The 25,054-nt window shown below is 52.6% G+C and overlaps 1 protein-coding gene across 6 annotated transcripts in view; it reads left to right on the forward strand.

Annotated features, from left to right (window-relative positions):
- Window positions 1-25,054, forward strand: part of EPN2 (epsin 2) — an 83,630-nt gene that overhangs the window by 24,274 nt on the left and 34,302 nt on the right. For 2 of the 6 annotated variants that reach the window (XM_047708930.1, XM_047708933.1), the window contains exons 2-3: window positions 12,399-13,163; window positions 14,938-15,108. In XM_047708930.1, coding sequence (XP_047564886.1) covers window positions 12,569-13,163; window positions 14,938-15,108 — 766 coding nt within the window. In that variant the 5' untranslated portion in view covers window positions 12,399-12,568. Of the gene's footprint in view, window positions 1-3,326; window positions 3,385-6,104; window positions 6,124-12,398; window positions 13,164-14,937; window positions 15,109-25,054 lie in introns of those variants that run through there. The other 4 variants (XM_047708935.1, XM_047708936.1, XM_047708931.1 and 1 more) reach the window with 3 other exon arrangements.

The raw sequence follows: 25,054 nt of genomic DNA on the forward strand, positions 1-25,054 counted from the left end.
CGTTCCTTCGGCTCTCAGGAACATACCCGGGAACAGCTCTGCACGTGTGTCCCAGGAGACAGAGGCACAGACCAGACTTCAGACGTATCCGTGATGGCAGAAATTTGGAAAGAGTTTAGATGCCCATGGACAGGACAGTGCGTGGGTCAGTTGTTAAATACGAACATGAAATGGGTAGACTGCAGCCTGTCATACGGAGGAGCAATGTGGATGAATCTTAGAAACTCAGCATTGAATGACAGAAGCAAGCTGTGGAAGACTTACGTTATTTGGTTTTATAACACTTGTGGTAAAATTATATTTTTTAAAAAATACCAGGGACTGAAGAACCCAGAACCTGAACTGTATGCCCAGGGCAGAGGAAGTAGGGAGGGGAGGGACCCCTCTGGGTGGGCATTGCGGTTGTGCAATGCCCTGAGGAGAATGTGGGGGTCACGGGCCCCTTTGGTTTGTGCCTCACATGTGGTTTGCACTTAATCTTTTATGTGCATCCAATAGTACATAATAAAAATCGAAGCAAACAAGAGGAACAGCAAGAAGACATTAGGGCTGGCTCATGCCTTTTCTGGGGCAGACTCTGACATTTAAGAGTTAGAAGGAACATTTCCTCCTAATATATCCAGTCAGTATTGCAGAGTAAATAAAACACTGGGAATGTGTCCAGCAGAGGAGGAAGGAGGGAAATAATATTTTTATTTTGTACCAAAAAAGGAAGTTTACCTTTCAGCATTGCGACCCAGTCTTTTCTGAGTGGTATTTCAGAGAATGGCAGCAATTTCAAAGGAATAATGTAGATTTTTTAGGTTGTTCAAGTTGATGTGACTCATTTAGTAGGAGACAGGGTTACAGCCAAAGAGACATCATTTCTTAAGGATGTGAGTTCTAAAGAATACTTTTTTTTAAAAAAAGATTTTATTTATTTGTCAGACAGAGATCACAAGTAGGCAGGGAGAGGCAGGCTCCCTGCTGAGCAGACAGCCTGATGCAGGGCTCTATCCCAGGACCCTGAGATCATGACCTGAGTCGAAGGCTGAGGCTTTAACCCACTGAGCCACCCAGGCACCCCAAGAATACATTTTTAAATTTGAATTCTATTTTATTTATTATTATTATTATTTTTTTTTTTTTTTAAGTAGTCTCCATACCTAGTGTGGAGCCCAGCCAGGGGCCTGAACTGACAATCTCAAGATCAAGACCAGAGCTGAGATCAAGAGTCAAACTCAACTGACTGAGCCACCCAGGTACCCCTAAAGCACATTCTTAGAAATAGCTTTGGAGTTTCTGCGGTATTTCCTGACTGGTTTCATTGTATTGCTGGCCTACAGAGCCGTATACCTTTCAAGGGGAAGCTTTCTTTGAAAAGCATTAAAACCTGCTTCCTTGGTTGGCCACACTGGTAGGAGCTGGGAGTGCCAGAGTCTGATCCAGGTGCAGCGTTAAACTGCTCTGGGCCTCGGTGTCTGCATGTAGATGGGACCTGAGACCCTTCTAGGTCCAGCGACTTTGCCCCTGCTCACTTGGCCTGGTGAGCTGGCTGGGGACAGGCCCTCTAGCTCAACGGTCGCTTCTCCCCCGTCTTCTGGCCTCTTAAACATGTAGGCAGGAGGTGCCTTCCTAGACTTGCAGCTTCAGCAGGGACAGGTTCATCGCTGTCATGACTTTGGGTGCTGGACTGGCGTGAAGCCAGAAGGAATCCCAGTATGGGACCAGACGCCAGAGGCCTGGAGTCACATCCTGGTCCTAACCTGTGCCAGCAGTGTAGCTTGGTCCGGTTCCCGAGCCTCTCTGGGCCTCAGCGTCCCCGTCTGTAAAATGAGGGTGGTAAGAGTCACTCCTGCTTGGACCATTAGGAAGACTTCATGAGGTCACACGTCTGGTCTTGAACTTGCACAGCCAATGGTCAGGCCTCAGGTACTGGTTGCTGGCTTCTCTTGGAGAGGCCTCTTCTCTTTTTCTTTGCTCTTCCAACGGTATTCTGTGACAATTACTGGTCTCAAAGAATGAGCCAGTCTGAGACCTTTCTGGGAAATGCCAGCCGCAAAGGGCAGGAGCTGGAACGGAGACTGTGTTTAACAGGTGGTCTGTGTGCTCGGGAGGGAGGTGGCTGTGCACCTGGGCAGACCCCAGGCACCCGGCACATTTCTCACCGAGAGGCTTCTGTGGCCTTTCCGCTCCCGCTTGGGGTGTTCTCTGTGCGTTGTCCTCAGGGACAGGCCGAGGAACATCACTCCAGATGCTGTCCCCTCGGTGCTGCCGGGGACAGGAGGCAGGCATTCGGACACCGATGGTTTGCCAGTGTCTGCCTGGGCAGCTGCTGGCTGCAGCCGACAGGTGTGGACGCAGAGGCCAAGGAGAGCTCATCGGCCTGCTCAGCTCTCCCCGCTGGAAAAGGAAGGATGTCGGTGCTTAGGGTCGGCCTGAGAAACCCCTGTGTTAGCCCTCGCGCGCTGGCCAGCCTTGCTTCTCAGCCCAGGCCGTCGGGAGTGGTCTCTGCTCTGTGGCTGTCGTGCAGCCCCGAAGGGTCCCGGCTTGGGCGACTGTCCGCTCTCCTGACGTGAGCACCCAGGAGGCTCCAGGCAGGGCAGTCCCTGCAGTGAGCAGCTGTTTTGAACTCCTGTGATAGTGAGCAAAAAGGGAAACGGGTCATTTTTCAGATTTTCTTACTGGCTGCCCCTGGCTTTACCTGGTGCTCATTGTGTGTGAGGGGAAGATAGGCAGGACCCTGCTCTCACAGAGGTCGGGGGTGGGGGGCACGGGAGATAAGCAGGTGCACAAGCCAGAAAATGCCCAGTAGAGAGCGGGGCTCTGCTGAGAATCAAGGCTGGTGACAAAACAGGGCGACTGGTGGCCCAGGGCGGCGATGCTTAAAAGTGGGCTCTGGTGAGGAAGCCCGTCCAGTGACGGTGGTGGGAAGAATGCAGGCGGGAGAGGCAGCAGGTGGGTGGGGTGTGTGGCGGGGCCAGTGTGTAGCCCAGGAATTTCTGTGAAGTGACAGGGAGCAGGCTGTCCCAGTAAGAAGGAAAGTGATTGCAGAAGAGGGTGTGGCACACGGTGGCATGGGAAGAGTTAACGTTGGAGTCTCCTCCTTCCCCACCTTAGCCCGGGCCCAAATTTAGGATAATTTTGGCCTCTTGTTTTTTTTTCTTTTGCTGAGGTGAGCCTATCCTCTGGTCTCTGAGGCTCTGGCCTGACCATGCGCCATCTCCCTGCTTCTTGGGGTGGGGGGGTGGGGTGCCCTGGGGCCAGCCTTGAGGGTCCCACGTATCTGGTGTCTGTGGAAGTTACTCCCCCTGCTGCGCACAGAAATCCGCCCTGTTCCTTCACAGCCGTGGTGAGGAGAGCCCCACACGACCTCCCGGAACAGCCGCCGGTGGCCGGACAGAGGTGAGTGAACCAGTCATTTTCCTCCTGGCTTTGCTTTTGCACTGAAAAGGGTGGAAATACCTGTTCCGTTCCTGCAAGGCTCCTCTTGGCAAGCTTGAGCTCCTTTTGAGAAGTGTTAGGTCACCACCGTGCCTGAAACCAAGTCCATGGGGTCCTGGCCGAGGGGACCCCTAGCTCACCCTCACTTTGCTTCCGTGCTCTTTCTGGCTCCTCAGGAGATGGCGGCAGCCCAGGACTTAGTGCCATCATACTGACCAGCCAGGGCTAAATTAAGCCCGAAATCATGGGAATTCTAAATTTTCCCATGCAGCTTTGCATTTTTTTCAAATGTCTCAAGCTGGAGCCTTGCACTGCTCAAAGTGTGACCCATAGCTGGGCCTGCTCCGCTCTGTGGGCTGGGTGTGGCTAGCTGTCAGAAGTCCCCGTTCTGCGGTCCCCAGTCCCTGGGCAGCATCGCTGTCTTATTAGTGGGTATTTCTAGTAGCAGAGTCACAGCGTGTTAGAAATAGAGACTCTCTAGCCCAGGGGTCACATACAAGCTGCCTTCCTGGGAGAGGGAAGGGCTCTGAGGGCTACGCTTCACACTTGCAAAAGCCCTGCTATTTGGCCCACCATTGAGCCCTCCCTAGACCAAGAGGATCCTTGGCCAGAATTCTAGCCCTGCAGTCAGTGACCTGTGGCTGGGGCTGGCCAGAAGCTTGGGCTCCCCGGGACACCATGGAGATGGCAAGGGATTGAGCCATTTGTCAGAAAGAGGGTCTGGGAAATTAAAGGCCTTAGGGAGAGCAGCTGGTCTGCCTCATCATTTTAGAAGCGAGGAGGCCAGTCACTGGCTTGCTTGGTGCCTCAGAGATCCCTGGTTTCCTGTCTCCTGATTCTGTGCGTCTACAACACCACATTGTTTGCTTTTTGGCATGATTTTTTAAGAACACTGTCCGTGATTGGTCACTTGCAAAACTACTTTGAAGAATAGAAGGGAGGTAGGGAGCAATAAAGAATTTTCTTTTTGGGGCACCTGGGTGGCTCAGTTGTTGGGCTCAGGTCATGATCCCAGCCCCACAGCTGCTCAGTGGGGAGCCTGCTTCTCCCTCTCCCACTCCCCCTGCTTATGTTACCTCTCTCACTCGTGCTCTCTGTCAAATAAATAAATAAATAAAAAATCTTAAAAATATTCCGTTCTTTTTTCCTTTGTTGCGTGTTTATGCATCGCCTTGGTCCAGCTGTCAAGGTGTTTGATCCTTGACCCTGCAGAGGAAGTAGGGCTTGACACACCCTGTCCCTGATCAGGGAGTGAAACTGTGTCAGGCTGTGTCAGCTGAGGGTGCAGCTGGAATGGCCAGAACAGGGCTCCTGACCCTGGTTCACGTGATACATACGTATGTATGTGTACATATACACTTATTTATGAAAAGATTTCATTTATTTGAGAGGAGACGTGTGTGTGTCTGTGTGTGCTAGTGCACAAGCCAAGTTGGGGGAGGCAGAGGGACAAGCAGACCGTGCACTGAGCGTGGAACCGGACACGGGGCTTGATTCCACGACCCGAGCAGACACCAAGAGCTGGACACCCATCCGACTGAGCCACCCAGGCTCGTTCCTACTGCCCACTTCCACGTGATCTTGAAAAATGAGTGCATTTCAACACCTGTGTAATCTGTACCCACAGGCTGCTCGTCTCTGAGACCCCGTGCTCGGGGCTCGTTGGTAAAGAAAGATGAAATTCCTCGTGTGTGTTTTCAGTCCTTCTGCTTTTGGAAAAATTAAGAACACGGAAAGTCGTAGGAGGCTGTCTGCTTTGTTCCAGTGACTGTCAGGCCCTGGCAGAGGCTGCCTAGGAGGCTCTGTGCGGGAGGCCCTCCTGCCTCGTGGGCGGCCTGGCCCTACCCAACGTGGGGGCCGGAGTCCTTCACCTCCACCTGGTGGTAGGTTAACGGACCCCCCCTTGGGGCTTTTGTCCCCTAGAAGGGAGTGAGGAGAGGTGCAGGGGCAGTTTAAGGGGACCTGCTTTATCATCTGGAAGTCAAGTCTAACATGTTTGTTTTCCCCCTACCCTCTAAGTATATGAATGGAACAAGCCTTTTTTTTTTTTTTTTTTTTAAATCCCACTTTTTGGATGGTGATATAAAATTCCATTTCTCTGTTCAGCTAGTGAAGAGAACATTTTTTTTTTTTTTTTTTTTTTTTGCTGAGTCTCACCATTTTTCTGGTGGATGTAAAGGGTTTTTCTGTTTTTGTTTTTGTTTTTGTTTTGTTTTTTCCTTTTCATTTCTCCCCCTGCATGAGTGATGGTTATTAGGCTCCGAGTTACTGCGAGCTTTTGGCTGATGCAGGCTCATAATAGTCCTTTCTCTTTAGTCTGAAGTGATTACTGTGGAGAAGAATGTGGCACTGTCCATATTGTCCTAACTGGACCGTTGTCTTCTGGAAAGCGGCTCGGTTTGGTCATGTGAGCTGTGGTCTCAGCCACCCCTGACTGAGCCTCCTTGTCATGGTCATGGTACCCTTTTCCCCAGTAGGAAGGTGGAGATGTTTCCTCACTCATGGATTGCACGCAGAGGAAAGTGAAAGCCAGTTAGGCTTGCACAGTGTTCCAGAACTTACTGTTCATGTGTGTCCTACGGTGACACCATGGCACTCGCTTCAGGATATTCAGAAGTCCCCACAGGCGCTTGGTCAGAGTGTCACATCCCCTCAGCGCTGCCCACTGAGGTGCCATGTGTGGGGAGCCAGGAGCTGCTGGTAGGTGCCCGACTGCGGGCGGCCCTGGTGAGACTCTGTAGGAGAGGCGGTGGTACCCCCTCTCGCTGCTCTCCCTGTCATCTGCCCGGAGGAGAATTAAGTGCACATGCAGTCACGGGAGACCGCCAGGCACAGATAGTGTGGGCTGTCATCTGGGGGGATGATTGTCCGACCAGGGCGCTCAGTGATACTTTCTGGTCTTGCCTGGACTGTCACTGTCGGATCGGTTGACCCGTGACTGGTTCTGGGGTGTCGGGAGAGCTAATTGTTGCTGTTGTCTCAGAGCTGGTCCTGACCCCCGATGAGGGTCCCCGATCCCTGAAAAGCCACTGCAGAAACCTCTTTAGGGATGTGGCGGAGACCTCAGCAGATGGGGTGAGAATCCCCCCTCCACATCCCAGAAGCCCCTCAGGGAGGAGAGACCCACCTGGGCAGGAGAGAGCCTCCTTCTGCGGGGATTAGGGAACTCAAGATTCGGAAGGAATTTCCCCACCCAGTTCCACAAACCCCTGGAGCACATTTCCGTGGAATTCTTCTTGCCTCCAGGGGCACCACTCTGGCCTTGGAAGTTTTTGTTTGTTTGTTTAGTTTCTTTCTCTTGGCTGTTTCATTCAGCCTGTTTCCAGTCTTCAGTGTCTTTTGAATTCTGGTTGTGTTTTCAGAAGTTTTCCTCCCCGGCTTGCCCCTGCAAATGTCATGATGCAGCTCTCGCCCTATCATTAGCCGGTCTGACAAAGGGTGATGGCCAGACCTTGGCTGGGGTGTCTGCATTTTGAGGAGTGACGAGCCTCCGTGGGAAGGACGCAGCTCCTGGGTCAGCCTGAGGTGACAGGTCAGGTGTGACGGAGGAGCGGCTGGTTGGTATTCCTGTGCTTCTACCTGAGGCTTGTTTGGAGGCTCAGGGGAGGCCCCCTCACCGTATATCTGCTGTTTGGCTGTGCTCAGGCTTCTTGATCACACATTGCTGTAGGTCACAGCTGACCATGTTGGCTACTGCTGTAGAGACATGCAGAAATGGCTTCTGGCGCAGGTGGAACCAGCGGTTCCAGCCCTGTTCTGTCTTGCTCCTGCTCCTTCCCTTTGCTCTTTGCTTGCTTGGGCGTCCCCTTTAGACTTAGGGAAACCTTGGGCCTCTGGTGGCTTCTGGCAGCTCAGGCAGCCGAGGCTGGACCGTGCGCCTGACCCTGATCTAGCCCCCAGGGTGGGAGGCTGTGATACTCTGATTGGGGCTGCAACTGCCCACCTCCCCCGTGGAAGACCAAGGATCTTTCTGAGACAAGGGGATATGGATGTTGCATAGGCAGAGGCAGCAGATTCCATTTCTAGAACAGAAATGAAATATTTCTTCGGCTTAAAGAAACTTTTCTAGTACTAGGACCTGACTGTAGAAAAATGAGCATTTCCTTCTATACTGAAGCGACTGTGGCTTTTGATCCAGAGCTCCCAAGGGTCTTTTGGAAGGCCTGACAGTAATGTGCATCGCCCATGGTGAGACTTCCCCAAGCCAGCTGAAACGTTCAGTTTTGTTGCCGTTTTTAAAATTCTATCAATTCAGCGAGGTTACTGGTGGTCATCATGTGCATTAGAAGCCTTGATTCTGTTTTAGTTTTTTTTTTTTTTTAAGATTTTATTTATTTGACAGACAGAGAGCACAGGTAGGCAAAGAGGCAGGCAGAGAGAGACGGGGAAGCAGGCTCCCTGCTGAGCAGAGAGCCGGATGCGGGGCTCAATCCCAGGACCCTGAGATCATGACCTGAGCCGAAGGCAGAGGCTTAACCCACTGAGCCACCCGGGCGCCCCGAAGCCTTGATTCTTAATAAAATGAATGATTAATACAGTTTTGGAACATGCTCTTCAGGCTGGGGCTGGAGTGGGGGGGGGTTGTGGGGGGGCCCCTGGTCATACCGTCCAGGGAACTAAACGGACGTCCTCTGGCCCCTGTGCAGAAGAATGTGTTGCTTTGAATAGAAATTCTAACTTGTCTCCATTCAGAAAATATTTAAAGTTGTAACAGAATTGTACAAACTTTATCACTTACAATGAAATAGTTCTACGTAATTCCTGATGATAGAAGTCAATTTCTTTTATTTTTTTTAATTTTTAAAATTTCTTATTAGAGCGAGCACAGGTAAATGGGAGGAGGGAGATGCGGAGAGAATCGTAAGTAAGCAGGCTCCACGCCCAGTGCAGAGCCCGGTGTGGGGACTGATCTCATGATCCCGAAATCATGACCTGAGCCAAAATCAGGAGTTGGATGCTTAACCAACTGAGCCACCCCAGTGCCCTGATGGAACTTCCATTTCTTAAGGCGTTTCTGGTTCTGATGTTCTGATGGTATTTGTCCCAAGTTGTTGGTATGTAATTTATGGAAATGAGCCCCCCTTCTTTTTTTTTTCCTTTCTTTTTTGCTGTCTTGGTCTTAAACCTTTTGTTTGTTTGTTCGTTTAAAGATTTTATAGATTTATTTGACAGTGAGAGAGGAAACGCAAGCAGGGGCAGTGGGAGAGGGAGAAGCAGGCTTCCCGAGGTGCAGGGAGCCCAGTGCGGAGCTTGATTGATCCCAGGATGCTGGGATCATGACCCGAGAAGAAGGCAGACACTTAACCTACTAAACCATCCAGGTACCCCTTGGTCTTAAACCTTTAACAAAGTTTATTTTTCCCGTGATTTGGCAGCCCCCTCCACCTTCCCCATATCTGAGCAGAAGCTCCTTATAAATGATTGGGTGTTTGGGAGCCGACCACAGCTTCTCCGGCTGGAGTCAGGAGCCCAGGAGGTAACACATGGTCCTGTGCTGGTTACTTCAGGCTCAGCTGGAAAGGGAAGAAAACTGGCAGGTTGAGAGGGAAAGTTCGGAAGGCAGGGCACACACACTGCTCAGAAAAAGCAAAAACAAAGCGAAACTTAGGTTCTGGAAATAGCGCAGGGTGGATGCTTGAGGGCGGAGTGTGTTCAGGCCTGGCTTTTGGGAGGACGTGCCTGACAGATGTTTGCTGGGAGAGGAGATGTTTAGGTGTTGACAGCCCAGTCCTGAGGTTGGGACAGGGGAGAAGTTTTAAAATGGGAAGAGCAAGGTCTGAGGCCCACATGGACAAGTGCGACGGAGCCTCCCACGTCCCTGTCTTCAGTTGGGGCCGCCTGGGAGAACCTCAAGTACATGCAGCCAGGGCTGGGGTCCTGCCGCCTGCTCCCGTGTCGCCAGATTCTCTCACGGCCGGAATTGGCGGTGTCTGTCTCCAGAGTCTCCCGGTGAGGTGTGCATCACCTGGTTGGCCTAGAAAATGGTTTCGTGGAGGCGCCTTTGGTGTCCTTTCTCCTGTCGGGAGTTTCTCCTCCCCACATCTCCCCATTCTCACCGTGTGCCCATCCTGAAAGCCGCTCTGGTCTATGATAGCTTTCAGAAAGTGGCAGGCAGCCGTTCCAATTATACGGGCTTTATATGTTTTTCTGACTGTAAGAAATGTTTTATTACCTTTTTCCTTCTTCTTAAGGCCTAAACATTTCAAAGAGAGTGCTAACAGATGTCTTTGCAAGTTGAGCCTGTTAGAGAAAACCCCTGCCTAGGTCCGCAGCCCTGGGTTCTCGGTTGTCTGAAATTCCTTTGCTAGCTCGTGTCTGGCAGGGCAGAGGGCACTCCGGCCCTTGATCAGAGGAATTGGTGCCTTTTCTTTGCCACCAGAGGCCCAGGAAGCTTGGTGGATGCCCTGGCTGAGCCTCATGGCCTCCCCCTGACCTCTCCAGAGGAGGACACTGGGCCCAAGGTGGCTGGACTAGAAGGGCAGCAGAGCCTGGGGCATTGTTTCTCCCTCGGGAATTTATTTTTGTTTTTTTTTTTTGTTTTTTTCTCATTATAGTTCTAACCATTTGAGGCCTTTTAACCAGGAGGACCATGTGCTGTCATGCTTAGAGCTGCTTCCTGACCTGGAGGAGGGTGGCAGAGGACCTCTTCAGCGGCGCATCCCAGCTCCTCCTGCTTCTCAGAGGGTGGGACGGTTGCACCTGCTGCGCACCAGATGGAGGGACAAATGGAACTGCCTGGTGGCCCCTAGGCATTAAGCACACCTGAATGTGACTCCTGATTCTGATGAGTATTTGCGCCGTAAGTTGGCCAATGCTCATTAAAAATCAAAGGGTTCTTTTTTGCTTTCTGGGGCCCATCCCATCTCTGCCAGCGGCGAAGTTTGCTGTGAATGAAAAACTGAACTGAAACAAATGTGCAGGTCACCGTGAAAATCTTTATCCCTGTCCTTTGACAGGCTTTAGAGGGTTTATCAGAGCAGGCTGGATCCGTGGGGAGATGGAATACGGCCACCTTCTGCCGAAGCCCCATTCTGCAGCTTCGGATGGAGACAGAATGCTTGGCGTAGTTGAGGCTGGAGTGGAGGCTGTGTTCACCGTAGCAGATGTATGGGTTGTCAGCAGGATGAAATTGTGTGAGCTGGCTCTTGTTTGTATGGTCATATGTGATAAGTGATCATTGCGTTTCCCGTGGCTCTGCACCCCCCATCCCGCCACCAGCACCAGCCGTAACAATTTACATTTACTTCGTTATTTTTTTGATGTTCCCGTTGCCTGCCTGAGGCTTTAGATGAGGAAGGAGGGGGCTGTCGGCTGTTTCCCTGGCAGAAGCAGCACAGGAGCTTGGTGTGGAGAGCGAGGACCACTACAGGAGGAGGGAGCAGGTGCTACCCCCCACACCCCCCAGAGAGCTGCTTTGGAGGAGGAGACCTTAGTCAGCTTGACCTTGTGACTTGAGGTCCTCCTGCTCTTCATCTCTACCTTACTGGAGGGTTTTCATGAGCATGAAGTGAGGTAGAGTCTGGCCCAAGGCTGCTTTGGCTGCTCCACAGCCAGAAGAGCCCAGAATGTGTCCAGCAGGTAGGAGTGGGGAATGGGCAAGAGGAGGGCGCTTGCTTTGTGTCCAGACTCCAGCTGTGCTGCTCTGTCTTGGGCAATCCCCGAGTCTTCTGGACCTTAGTTTTCTCATTTTATAGATGAGGGATAATCTGCATTACCCCCACCCCACCCCCCTCCCACGCCAAGCCCTCTTCATCTTTGAAGACATAACTGTGAGAGTTATTTCTGGCAGAAACTCCTTCCCGTGGCTGCCTTCACAGCCTCCAGCCGCCAGTGGAGCTGGTGGTTCAAGCTTTGCATCCTCAGACCCCCTGTGCTCACCTCTATCCCCTGCCAGACTGTGGCCTTCCTGAGGACAGGGACACTGTTTTCAATCTGTTTTGTAAATTTATTCAGCACCATTTCTGTCCACGTCAGTGACAGTGTTGGGTGCTGGGTGGTCACTGGTGAACAGGACACTTTTGGACCAAAGGGGGTTGTCAAGAGATGTGGACCTAGCTCTACCCCAGTAAATATTCAGTAAGAATTCCAGAGAAATTCTTCTCTGGAGAGAGAGGATTTGCGTTCGTTGGGGAGGGCTGGGTGGACCCATTACTGTGTAACCCAGGGCCTCAGTTTTTCCCCTCTGAGATGAGGGGAGTGGGCTAGAACCAGATTTTTTTCTAGGGTTGTATGAGCTCAGGCCGGGTGCTGGAGACCTCGAAAGCCCAGCAGAAGGCCTTGGCTGTGCTCTGCCAGAGTAGTTGGAAACCTTCATAAAAAGTCAGGAGAAAAGTGCTCACAGAAAACGTCCTGGGCAGGTAGGAACACGGTGGACCAAGGCCAGACGTTGAACAATTTCAAAGGCATAGTTAGGCATCATAGGGGCACCCGGCTGGCTCAGTCAGAAGAGTATGTGACTCGATCTCAGGGTCATGAGTTCAAGCCCCGTGTTGGTATAGATTACTTAAAAAGGGAAAGAGGTATTGATGGGCATTTTTTAGGTAAGCTACACCTGAAATGAGGGGCTTTCTTGCTCCCACAGATAATTTAAAATTCGTCAGGACCGACTGCCTCCAGTGTTAGGATTCTTCTGTCACTGGCTTTTGCTGCGCGTGAAAATACAACCCAGAGCAGAGCCATGCCAGTGGAAGTGTTTTGAAAATTAGAACGACGGTCAGAACATTTACTTGTCTGCCAAAGGCTTGACCTCAAGTTTAGATTTTATTCACTGTTAACTTGTAATACTGATTTTGTTGTAATTTTGGAAAAGGTGGATCTCTTTCCTCCTCTGGAGGCTGGGGCATATCCACTCATCCCCGCACTCCTGATCCTGCCAGACCTCTGTACCTGCCTTTTACAGAAAGGGCTGAGCCAAGCCTCCTCCTGTCCCGGGGGAGCTTGTGCTACAGGGAGTGTTTCTTTCTTTCTTTCTCTAGGTCATGGCTTCTGGCTCCTCGGACCTGAGGCTTCAGTGGAGGAAATGACTGCCCAGGCTCGTGCTCCACGCCTGTCACGGAGACTGAACCTTCGCAGGGCACGAACTTGCCCAGTACAGGAGCGTCTCTGTCTTTGAAGGGCTTGACATTTGTCACAAAGAAACGTGAAAATGGCGACTTCCTCTATCAGACGGCAAATGAAAAACATTGTGAACAATTACTCGGAAGCTGAAATCAAAGTGCGGGAAGCCACCTCCAACGACCCGTGGGGCCCGTCCAGCTCCCTGATGACCGAGATCGCCGACCTGACCTACAATGTGGTGGCCTTCTCGGAGATCATGAGCATGGTGTGGAAGCGCCTCAACGACCACGGCAAGAACTGGCGGCACGTGTACAAGGCGCTGACGCTGCTGGACTACCTCATCAAGACGGGCTCCGAGCGGGTGGCCCAGCAGTGCCGGGAGAACATCTTCGCCATCCAGACCCTGAAGGACTTCCAGTACATCGACCGTGACGGCAAGGACCAGGGCATCAACGTGCGCGAGAAGTCCAAGCAGCTGGTGGGCCTCCTCAAGGACGAGGAGCGGCTGAAGGCCGAGAGGGCCCAGGCTCTCAAAACCAAAGAGCGCATGGCCCAGGTCGCCACGGGTATGGGCAGCAACCAGATCACCTTTGGCCGAGGCTCCAGCCAGCCCAACCTGTCCACCAGCTACTCGGAGCAGGAGTATGGCAAGGCCGGGGGGTCTCCAGCCTCCTACCATGGCTGTGAGTAATGGAAACGCTCCCCACCCTTGCCAGAGGGTGCCGGGCACAGACATGGAAGCGCTGGGCGGTGGGCAGGGTGGGTGCCCCTGGGGTAAGCCAGAGCTTGCGTCTGTCCTCCGTTCTCCACTTTTGGCTGTCTGGGCAACAGTGTCGGTGGTCTGCACCCATTTATAGTTGCAGGAGGGTGTTGGGTCCCTCGGCTGCTCTGGCTCAGGAGTCTCAAGATCTTCCGCTGCCCTGTGGTCCGATTCAGGACCCTTGGGCAGGGCTGGAGCCCGGCGATTGGTACGTAGGAGGAAATGGATGCTCCTTCTTGATAACCTTGTTTCTTTAATCTGTTAAATGTTGTTCTGATGCCTGGGCTGTGGGTCTCCCGACTGGCCCAGGGCATCACTCTCCTTCAGCATCCCAGGGGAGGGAGATGGGAGGTCTGTGTCTCAGTCAGAGAGGGAGAAGGCAGAAAGCTCCACAGGGGTCCGTGTGAGCAAGGCCTTCTCCTCCGACATGGGGATGAGTGTTCTTGGTGATTTGCTTGCATGGCTGGGGCTGTTCTGGGTGGGGCCGCTCTGTTTGCTCATTTGTGCATGTGGGAATCTGAGGGGTCTTTACCCCACATTCAGACGAAATTTCAGGGAAGAGATGTGGAGTTCAGGGCCTGACAGAAGCTGGTCTCTGTGAGCCATGTGGGCTTCCTGGGCATTCACGAAAAGTGGTCCTGGGAACAGGCGCCCCTCTGCTGTCCCAGGGCAGTGTCAAGACAGGTGGCCTGTGCGGGGGTGGCGCACACACTGTGTCTTTCTGGCTGAAACAACAGAAGGCCCCCATACCACCTTCCTTTCTGGAGTCAGTAACACCGTGTCGCCATAACAGCACATTTTTTTCTCGTTTTAAGGAAGTTGTTTGTCGCCTGGCAGACTCCCCTTGGCCCTTGTTTAGTTGGTGGCTCTGTGACCAGGCCACCTACTAGTGTTTCCTGCTTGCGCGCTTCCGTGTGACACCCTACTGCCACCAGCAGCATTTCGAGAGATGTGGCGGCTGGGAGATTTGCATCCTCAAGGCAGACTTCCTGCCTCTAGGAATTCCAAATTCTTACGAAAGGCTCAGAGAGGTTAGCATTTTTCTTGTCCTGTTTCTAGTTACTGTTGTTTCCCTCTTAGTTTGAACTGCTCTGTTGAAGCAAAGATTGTGACCTTCGGGAAACTGCCTGATATGAACTGTGACCTGCCTCTCCGCCAGGGCCAGGTTGCCTCCCAGAATGAAGATTGCCCTATAAGGAGGGAAGTTATTTCTCTCATGTAGCCTCTCCGTCCCCCGGAAAGGCCCGCTGTGGGTTGAGTCGGTCTCAAGCTGCCTCTTTGGGAAGTGACTGCGTCTGCGCTGTCCCGCCATGGGCAGCTGCTCTGCTCTCCACATCACTTTTGTGGTCACTTTTCTCGAGAAGCCAGAGGATACAAAGCAGGAGCTGAGACAGCATCCCATTCATTGATAGCTTGTGGGATAGTCCAGGTGCAGGATCCGAATCGGGCTCCAGTCACAGGTCCTGCCGGCCTTCCGCTGGGCTGACTGCTGCTGCCACGGACCCAGCTCTCACAGTTTCCGGTTCCCTCAGACCTTGAGCTTGAGCTGCATGTTCAGGGTCAGAATGTGGTCAGCAGACTGTTGGCCACCCCTGAGCGCGTGGGGCTTCGGCCCCAGCCCACACTCTGCCACTCCCACTCCCTCTAATGGCGTGTCTCTCTCTGTGTGTATGTGTGTGTGTGTCCCTGCCCGACAGCGCCCGAGGCCTCGCTGTGTCCCCAGCACCGTGCAGGGGCCCCGCTGGGTCAGAGCGAGGAGCTGCAGCCGCTGAGCCAGCGCCACCCCTTCCTGCCGCACCTGGGGCTGGCTGCCCGCCCAAATGGCGACTGGTCCCAGCCCTGCCTCACTTGTGACCGTGCAGCCCGAGGTGGGACGGCGGTTTGCTTTTCTCCTTCCTAGAAATGCTGGGCAGCTTGCTGGGGGTGTGCTTGTTGGGTCCAGTACAGCCAACTCTCTCCCTATCTCCTCCTGGGCCTCTCCATCCAGCTTCCCGCGGACCCAGGGCCCTGTCTTCCTTTCTCCCTAGGCGCTCCCCTCTGACCATCTTTGTCACTTGGTATAACTTCTGCTGTCATTTGGCTAAGGCACGGGGTGATTGCTCTTGCTTTTCCCTGTGTCCCCACGCCCAGAAAAATTGGAGGGGGCTGTGCTGTGGGCCAGGCCCGGGTGTAGTGGGGGCCGGACACCACTTGGCTTGTTGAGCCAGAAAAGTGAGGTTGACATCTGACAACGCCGGGCAAAGCCGAGGCCCTCGGTGGACAGTCGCTGGAAGCCATCGTCCTTGATGCAGTGATAACGTGCCTTGATGAGGACAAAATGGGATTGTTCTCGCTTCTCAGTTAACTGCCATCCTTCCAGAAATCCCCATTACCGTGGTAAATGGAGAGTTAGCTGTACTGTCAATTCTAGGTCACAGTGAAGATAACCCAATTCAATGGGTAACTAAAAGTGGGGCTTCTTTTTTGACTAATTAATAATGTATGGTGGTCAGAGTCTACAACTGTTGCAGGTTAAAGGTAAAACAGATTTTTTTTCCTGTTGCCTATAAGAAAACGTTCCCAGTGCACTCCAGCCCCCAAGTGGGGCCTGGCTATAGAGAAGAACGCTGTCTGTTCTCTTCTGCTCCTACAAGAAGGGGCACAGACGAGGAGCCTTTGTGTGACTTCCCTGATAAGGTGGCTAGCCTTTATTCAGCCCTGGAGACAGTTACGGTTCATTCATGCCTCATTAATATTATAGCTCGTTTGACTTGGGTATGCGGGTGATCACTGGGTTTAGCTCTGGGGTGTTTTCCTTTGCGCTCCTGTCTTCCCCTCACTGTTTTATGCATGATTTTGTATGGAGGACCAGCCTTGCACCGCAGAGAGTGCAGACGGTCACAAGTAAGTCTGAAGGCTCACGCAGAGGTCTTTCAGATACGTACCGTTTCTTCCCCCAGGTCTCTGTGGGCTGTTTTGGGCAGGCTGCCTGGATTCCCCAGGACTCCGGGGTTGAGTCAGTAACTGGGAAGGTCTGTTTCGAGTCTTGGGTTCACTTTCCTGGGTTGGCTTTCCTGGGACGTTTGTGTATTAACCTCAGGCGGACCTGCCTCAGCCTCTGTGCCGACCCTCCCGCTGTGGCTGGGAAGGACCGCACCCTGTGTCACCGGGCGGGCCTCGGTCCCGTATGCTTCTCTTCCACCGGATACCTCCCCTGCACACACACGACGGGCAGGTGGCTCCAGGTACACAGCTCTTGTGCATGTCTCTCCTCCTTTGGTTCTGGCAGAAATGAAGGATCAAAACGAGTAGGTCTTGTTTGACAGTTTCTCATGTCCCAGAAGAGTTTGGGGCGGAGTGTTACACGGTGTCACCGTGTCATCCTTTACCTGGTTAATGCGTGGGTCCCTCTCCATATCTCACACGCTGCCGGTCCCCGAGGCTGTTGCGGGGGGCAGGACCCTGGCTGGTGACGGCTATCTGTTCTTCCTTGGCCCCTAACCAGGTGTTCAGTGGAAGGTAAGTGCCGATTGTATGCACAGCGGCCATTTCCTTCAGACATACCGGCTTGGAAGGCAGCAGTGGGGGAGTCAGGTGGATGCTGGCTGTTTGGGAAGTGGTCTTCTGAAATACAGGCCGCAATGTAGGGGAGACGAATTGGGGGGCACCCTTGGGACCCCAGACCCTGCAGGGGAGGCCTGGTGGGTACTGGTGCAGAATCGGCATGAGGAAGAGGGCAGATAGCTGAGAAAGGCCCTTTGTGGGAGAGCAGGCGCTGTGGGGAGCCTCCTCTCACCTTGGCTGCCGCTCTGACCCACAGAAATCATAATGATGTTTGAGGGGACCTTCCTTTCATGTATCCTGTCCATCTGATCTCCCCGTACCTCCTCCCTCCCACTTACCTCCCACAGACATCTGTAGATCTGACCTTGGAAACCTCTCGAATTCTGTCCCTTCATCTCTAGTCCCATGACCTCAATTTAGTGTCCACTTTCCTTGATTGGTTTCTTTGCTGTTAGCCTCCCCCATCCGTGTCCACCTGGAGAGCTCCTCTAGATTCCAGGCTCTCCCAGGATCCAGTGCAGTCTTTGACATGGCAGACAACGCCCCTCATGGTCCTTGGCTGGCCTCTGATGGCTTAGATGTGTTGAGGTCTGCCGGGAGGGCTGCCCCCAGGCTCGCTGTCTGTGCGGCCCACCCTGGCTGCGCTCTGGCTCCCAAGTTCCCGTGTTCACTCAACAAGTGTGTATTGAGTTCCTATTGTATGCCTAAGCACACAGCACAGAGCCGTCTGCCCCTCCTCATGGGAAGAGACACAATAAACCTAAGACATGATGCAGCACGTTCTAGGACGAGTGCTCTGGGAAGCAGCCCACAAAAACCAAATGACCCAGTCGAGCCTGGGGAGGAGGGAAGGTGGTCTGCAGTGTTAAGGACGGTGTCAGAATAAGCCTTGTTGAGAAAGTGATGTTGGAACAAAGGCTAAAGGGGGATGAGAAGTGTGCTGTGTGAAGGTTTAGAAGAGCATTCTAGGCAGTGCAAAGGGCCTGGGGTGGGTGTGTTCAGGGGTGTTTGCAGACCAGGAAGGCGGCCCCAGGTGCCGGGAACTGAGTGAGGCAGAGTGGCCGGTAAGGTCAAGGCAGGGGTATGACAGAGTGTGGGGTCGGGGAAGGTAGAGGGCAGCTTCTTAAACTGCCTCTGGTAGGGAACAGCTCTTCCAATTCTGGATGGGCTCAGCCTGATACTTTGTATCAGTGATTAGATGTTGTAGCAATGTCAGATTGCTCTAAAGCTTTCTGACTACTTTCTCTCACTGTGTTTTCTCCTCCGGCTGTGTGTTGGGTGGGGAAACCACCCCCCTGATCCAGGTGGGTGATGGCAGGGCTGTGGACCTCTTAAAGAGGAGCTGACAGGCTTGCTGGAGGACGGGATAGGGGAGGGAGCAGTAGAGGACTGCTAGCTGAGCCAGTGGGAGATGGTGGCTGTGAGTGGAGCAGGTTGAATGGCGTTGGGGTGATGTTCTGGACATGTCAGAGTGCTACTGGACATGCAGGTGGAGGTGTGGAAAAGGTCCGAAAAGTCTAGGGCCTGCGGGAGAATTCGGGGCTGGAGAGGCCTTCAGCTCTTTGGCCTCACCTGGCGTTCTTGTTTCCTTCCTGTTCCTGTATTCCCTGGAGCCCCAGCTGCCCTCCCCACCCAGGGCTGGGTCTGGGGCTTGCCTGTGATGGCTGCCTGTGTGATTTTTTTTTTTTTTTTAAGATTTATTTATTTATTTATTTGACAGAGAAAGAGAGAGAGAGATCACAAGTAGGCAGAGAGGCAGGCAGAGAGACGGGGGGAAGCAGCCTCCCCACCAAGCAGAGAGCCGGATGCGGGGCTCCGAGACCCCGAGACCACGACCTGAGCTGAAGGCAGAGGCTTAACCCACTGAGCCACCCTGGGGGCCCCCGCCTATGTGATTTTGATAGGTAGCTGGTGCTCAGGACTGCTGTGTGAAGGGGAGGCTGTGGGGCCCAGGGGGAAGGCCTTTTGGGCTGAGAGGTCAGGGTTTGCCAGAGACCACACAGACAGGGCAGCTGGCTTGGGTCGAGCAGGCTGGGAGACACCTGCCTGTTACCCCCCCTCCCCCCCCACGGCCCACTCTGGCTCTGTCCCCCCTCCTATGTTCTGTGGAGCTGGTTATGACATTCAGCAGACTGTGGAGAAATTGCAGAAGTTCTTGGGATGGTGGCCTAGGGAAAAGGGGGGCGGATAGGAGAATGATCCCTGAGTCCAGGTGGAGACTTGAATATAGGATTGCCGCTGTTCTCTGATGCGCACAGTCCAGTCAGGGCGGGCCTCCCGCTCGCCTGCTCTCTCTCCTGGGTCGGCCTCTGCAGATGGAGGCTGGCCCAGGAAGGGAGGAGTACCCGGCCTGGCAGCCCCCAGAGCCAGAGCCACACTTGCCTTGCTGCAGCAGGAGCGTGTCCTGTGGTGCTGGGCACTGTGGATTCCTGGGCGGGAGACCAGCTGCCAGCGTTCCTGTTCTTAGAGAAAGGAGAAAGCAACAAGGAAGACAGAATAGAAATGCTCTTTGGCCTCTGATTCCCTACATGAATTGGAACCCACCCGAGAACCCAGAGCCAGAGTGGGCGGTTGTCTGCTTTGTCCCAGGTTCCCGATACCACCTGCGGCCAGGTCTCAGGCTGTCCTGATGGGTCCATTGTCTGGGTGACGCCTTCGGCGGATGCAGCAGCTTCCTGTGGGGTGGCTCAGCTCTGCTCCTGGGAACATGTCGGTGCCTCCTTCAGGTCAGCCCGTCTTTCGGGCTGGGCGCCCCTCACACAGGCCGGCACCCCCTCACACGCCGTGGATGGTGACTCCCCGAGTGATTACTAGAGATGACGAGCCTTTCGTGTATTTGTCTTGCTTCTCTCTAGAAAGGGTTGGATTTGCCCTCCAAAACGCACGCAGTGCCAGATGATTAAATAGATCCAAGGAATTGGGCCGAAAGGAAAGGTGAGAAAGTAAGAGAAGGCCAGAGTCATGTAGGAGGGCTGGAGAGGGATCCAAATTTGGCTTTGAACTTCTCAGGCAGCAGTCCGGAAGAGAACAAGTGCTCTTGAGCTTCTGGGCAAGAGTCTAGGATCCAGGTCCAGATCCAGCGCAGGAGGCCAGGTGCTCCCGGTGCAGGGGGAGAGCAGGGCTCGAGAGCAGCCTGCATGGGCCCTCGCAGGGAGCCCTTGGTCCGGACTGCGTTACCACAGCAGGGCCACCACGCTGGGCCTGAGCCCCACTCTGACAGCCTGGCCTGAGTCCAGGAGAGCTCCTGGTCTCTCGGAGTGGGGGGATGGCACGGCCTTCTCCCTCCCTCCACATGCTCAGCCATTCGTAAGCCCATTAGGGAGAGTCTGAAAGCGGCCGTGTGCACTGGTTCACATGTGTGTGGGGAAGAGCCCAGAGGCTTCAGGCCTCCGGAACTCTCCGGGGAAGCTGGTTCTCCACAGCAGGGGACCTCAGGGGAAAACCAGAGTCGCTGCGGGCCCCAGCCCTGGCAGCCAGACTTTTGCGAGGGCAGCTGGAGCGGGTAAACACCTGTACACGCATTTTAATACAGATTTTTACATTTTAGTGCATTTTAATTTTACTACATTTAATTTTAGTAGTTTTAATACATTTTAATTTATTTTATTTTTAAAAAATATTTAATTTATTTATTTGACAGATCACAAGTAGGCAGAGAGGCAGGCAGAGAGAGAGGAGGAAGCAGGCTCTCTGCTGAGCAGAGAGCCCGTTGTGGGGCTCAATCCCAGGACCCTGAGATCATGACCTGAGCCGAAGGCAGAGGCTTAACCTACTGAGCCACCCAGGCCCCACTACGTTTTAATTTAAATACAATTTAACTTAATACATTTTAAGGCATTTTAATACAGACTAGGCAGCCGAGAAAGGGAGGCCTCCGTAGGTCTGTTTTTGAAAACTTGAGGATGTGGGACTATATAATAACAATATGTTATTGTTTTAAAAAAAAAATCAGACCCAGCCAGCCTGTCCCTCCCGGGGTGAGGACTTGGAAGGGGCCTGGGTCAGCTGAGGCCTCCTGAGAGTGGAGGAGGAGGAGGGGAGTGAAGCTTCCAGGTGTGGGGCTGGGTGACAATGCTCAGAAACCAGGTGGGGGACACGCCCAGGGCTGAGAGGTGGTTGCTGGCTGACAGCCAGATAATTGCCCAGTGGTTTCGGGGATAAGCCAGGGACAGCCACCAGGTGGAGAATGTTCCCAGCCCTCAGCGGCCTTTCACCTGGTGGCAGATGGTTCTTCAGGTGGGATGGACTATGAATCTGGTGGGAGATGGGATCCAGTTTACTTCCCTTTTGCTGGGGTAAACACGTTCTGTAAATCGGGGACCCCTGCATCTTAGGCAGGCAGCCCGCCCCAGGGCAAAGGCGGGTGCTGGGCTAGCAACACTAAGCTTACTCTGGAGCTAATCTCTTCAAGTGCAGATAGAATCACAGAGGAAGCCGCTGAGTACTGCCTGTAGTCCTAGTCCTACGGGGGTGGTGGGGGTGGTGGCCGTGTCACTGACACCCTGTCTGAGGGTTGACACCAGCGATGCTTATTCTTGCCACGAGGGCTGGGTCCTTCATGGGGTCTGAATGTGCCCTGTGAGGCTGCCACTCAAGTCAGCAGCTGCGGGAGACAGTCGGGAGGCTGAGCCATCAACCCTCCTCTGCTTTCCCCTGTGACTGGTCCTTCTGCTGCTGCACTTGCCCGAGGGGGTGGGTGGGGCACCTTGTTGATAAGGACAGGGCATTGAACTTAACTCAGATCTACTCCATCATAATGGTAAAGCTGGAATTTGAACCCAAGGTTCCCAGAACTCCAGTACTTCCCAACAAAAAAAGTAATGTTTAAATTATTCTACAAAATAGATGAATATACAGTGTACACCTAGTGCAATTTTAAGGTGGTTTGGCCCATCTCATGTAATTTTTTTCTTACATTAAAAAAAAAAAAAGATTTTATTTATTTATTTGACGGAGATCACAAGTAGGCAGAAACGGGGTGGGGGGGCAGGCTCCCTGCTGAGGAGGGAGCCCTATGTGGGGCTTGATCCCAGGACCCTGAGATCATGACCTGAGCCGAAGGCAGAGGCTTAACCCACTGAGCCACCCAGGCACCCGCACCCCCTTACATGGTTTTTGAAAGCAGGGAAACCTCTTTAAAGTGTTGGGTAATGGGGCCCAGGTTTTAAGGAGCTCCTATGATTGTCAACGTGAGACTAAGACACAGCTGTCCAGATTGCTGACAGGGGACAATTAGTGAAGGATCAGTGCTGACTTGTGCCACAGAAAGTTGAATTATGAATACTATAGTTGTATCTGCCCGTTTTTCTTCAAAGCCACCTTTGTAGTAGAGGTAAATAACTCTCAGTAAGTGGAGAATGAAACGGGGAAAAAGGTTTAAGTCAGGGTCGCTAACAGTCACACAGCTGTGACGGTGTCTGAGTCATGGCTGCCCAGTGGCTGGTTACGAATAGTCAGCCTCAAGGGGGCATTTAAAAAATAATATAAGCAGAAATAAGAAGGACTGTCTGAAGACAGATTTCTCTTGGTATGGGAAAGTAGACTGTGTAATGGACTTACAATCACTGTAGAGCGTGTCACTCTCTTATTTTGTCTTCACAGTATTTTTTACTATCTGAAATTATGAATCAATTTTCTGTGTCCCTGCACAAGAAGACTCCAAGAGCAGGGCACCTTGTGTGTGCTCATTGCACACTGCCCAACCCAGGAAAGGTGTTCAGTAAACACTGAATGAATGAACGGGGGCTAAATAAGAATTTATTTATTTATTTGAGAGAGAGAGAGAGCACAGAAGCAGGTGGAGGGACAGAGGGAGAGGGAGAAGCAGGCTCCCCACTGAGCTGGGAGCCCAACTGGGACTTGATCGCAGGACCCTGAGATCATGACCTGAGCCGGAGGCAGAGGCTTGGCTAACTGAGCCACGTAGGCACCCCCGAACAGATGCTAGATAAACCTTAACTTTTCTCTCTCTCTCTTTTTTTAAGATTTTATTTATTTGACAGAGAGATATCACAAGTAGGCAGAGAGGCAGACAGAGAGAGAGGAGGAAGCAGGCTCCCTGCTGAGCAGAGAGCCCGATGCGGGGCTCAATCTCAGGACCCTGAGATCACGACCTGAGCCAAAGGCAGAGGCTTTAACCCACTGAGCCACCCAGGTGCCCCTTACTTTTCTCTTCTTTTCTTTTCCTTTTTTTGGTGGTATTTCTGTGTGTTGTGCTCCTCTCTCTTGGTATCTGCCCAAGCATGAGCCTTAGTCTCTTGGAAATACATTTTATGGGCTTTTCCAGGAATAAAGAAATACTTTATGTCTTTGTGCAGTAAGGTTGAGTTTAGCAGCAGTATAATTCGTAGACACTAGTTTTTGTTCAGTAATAAAACGCTGTTCCTCTTTTCTTCCAGCTGCCTTTTCTCTTTTCCCTCAGCCACCTGCCCTCAATCTGGCTGCCCTGAGCTTTTTAAATGTCCCAGAGCCTGGGCTACACGTCTGACCAGTGACGTCAGAACCCCGGGGATGGGCCCAGGCTTCCCAGTGGGCGGAAGTTTCTGGTGATCACAGTGTGTGCCTGGGGCCAGGCACCGCTCCTCCAGCGGTCTGTTCTGTGTCAGCTTTTGTGGAGCTGAAGGCTTCTGTTCCTCCGCTCTCTCCAGCTGATGCCCAGTGCAGGGCCCTTCCTGAAAGTTGCCGTCAGCAGGGGTGATTTGGACTTGGAGCAGCTTGAAATTGATGTTGTCTATGGAATCAGTGTCGTCTTGCTGACTGCTAGTCTCCTACTGGACTAGCTTAGTCTGGCACCCTTGACACCAGCTCACTCGGTGGCCCACCTCTCCAGTACTAACTGGTAACCCAGTGTGGATGTGAACTAAGAAACTGCTGGTTGTTTCATTATAAAAAGTACCATGTCGGAAGTTCAAAAAGAAGAGAAATAGCCTATAATCTTATTCCTCAAAGACAGCTGCTGTTCACGTGTTGGCGTATTTCCTTACGGACTTTGTCCCAATCGTTTTCTTTTCCAGGATTGTACCCTCGCTAATGCAACTTCGAGTCCCTGCTTTTTTGTCTCATAATCCTGTAACGGGAGCATTGTCTCCCTTCCTCCACCATCCTGTAAACATTTTAACAGCTGTACTAGGCATTCCACTGGGTGGGGCTTCCTAGCTCATCCTGGCCTGATGCTGGACGGGCCTTCACTCCTCCAGCTCGCACCAAACAGCTCGGCTGTTTTCCGTGCCAGGGTACCACTACCTGGACCATGAGCACCGGGGGTTTCCAGCCCCTGTGTATGTGGTTTCATGGTGGTCATCTTTCTGTGGGCAGAGCACACAGGTTCGTGATGTAGAAAGGAACTGAAGGCCAGATCAGGACCCACATCCCCAAAGGGCAGCTGTCCTGACAGATCTGGGTCACACGTCTGAACAGTGTTCCGTGAAAACAGAACAAATCTCATGTTTGTACTATGCAGACAATAGGACAAGATACAAGTGCCATTTATAACCACATGACGTTTGCAAAGCACATTTTTCAAAACTTTAAGTTTTACTTTTTTATTTTTTTTTAAGTTTTATTTATCAGAGGGAGAAAGAGTGCACACAAGCAGCGGGAAGTGGCAGGGAGAGAGAGAAGCAGGCTCCCCACTGAGCAAGGAGCCTGACTTGGGGCTCGATCCCAGGACTCGGAGATCATGACCTGAGTCAAAGGCAGCTCCTTAACCGACTGAGCCACCCAGGTGTCCCCAAAACATTAGCCTTTTTCTCTTACTTATTTTGTAAGTCTGTGTGGGCCAGGGGCAATGCTGAGTACCAAGGGTCTTACATCACAGTCAGCCACTGAGGCCTTGCCCTTGGTGGGCTTCCCGTGTCGGAGAGACAGACACATCTAGGGTGTACCGGTTGTGTCTGGGAGGGGACTGGCAGGGGGCTAAGAGCTTCTGTCCATGTGGCTGTTTGCACACTGCGCCTAGCGGGACGGGGTGAGCTGGCGGAGAGGTGGGCGGTCACCGCAGGTGGCAGGAATCCCCATGTGACAGAGGTTGCCCTTCAGCGGACTCTTTACTCAGGATTCCCATGAGAAATAATACAGTTGGCAGTCTGATCTTTTCGCCCAACTTCCTGTGTGCATTTTCCATGTCGCTGCATAAGTTAGCCTTAGTTTGACAGGTTAAGCCTTGGGTAGGTTACTTAACTGCTGCAAGTTTAAGTCTTTTAATTGGTAACCTAGGGGTAAGGGTAGCCTCTCCTGGACTATTGTGTAAGTTACCTGTGCTGACATAACGCT

This window comes from Lutra lutra, chromosome 16 (assembly GCF_902655055.1).
Source record: "Lutra lutra chromosome 16, mLutLut1.2, whole genome shotgun sequence".
Taxonomy (NCBI): domain Eukaryota; kingdom Metazoa; phylum Chordata; class Mammalia; order Carnivora; family Mustelidae; genus Lutra; species Lutra lutra.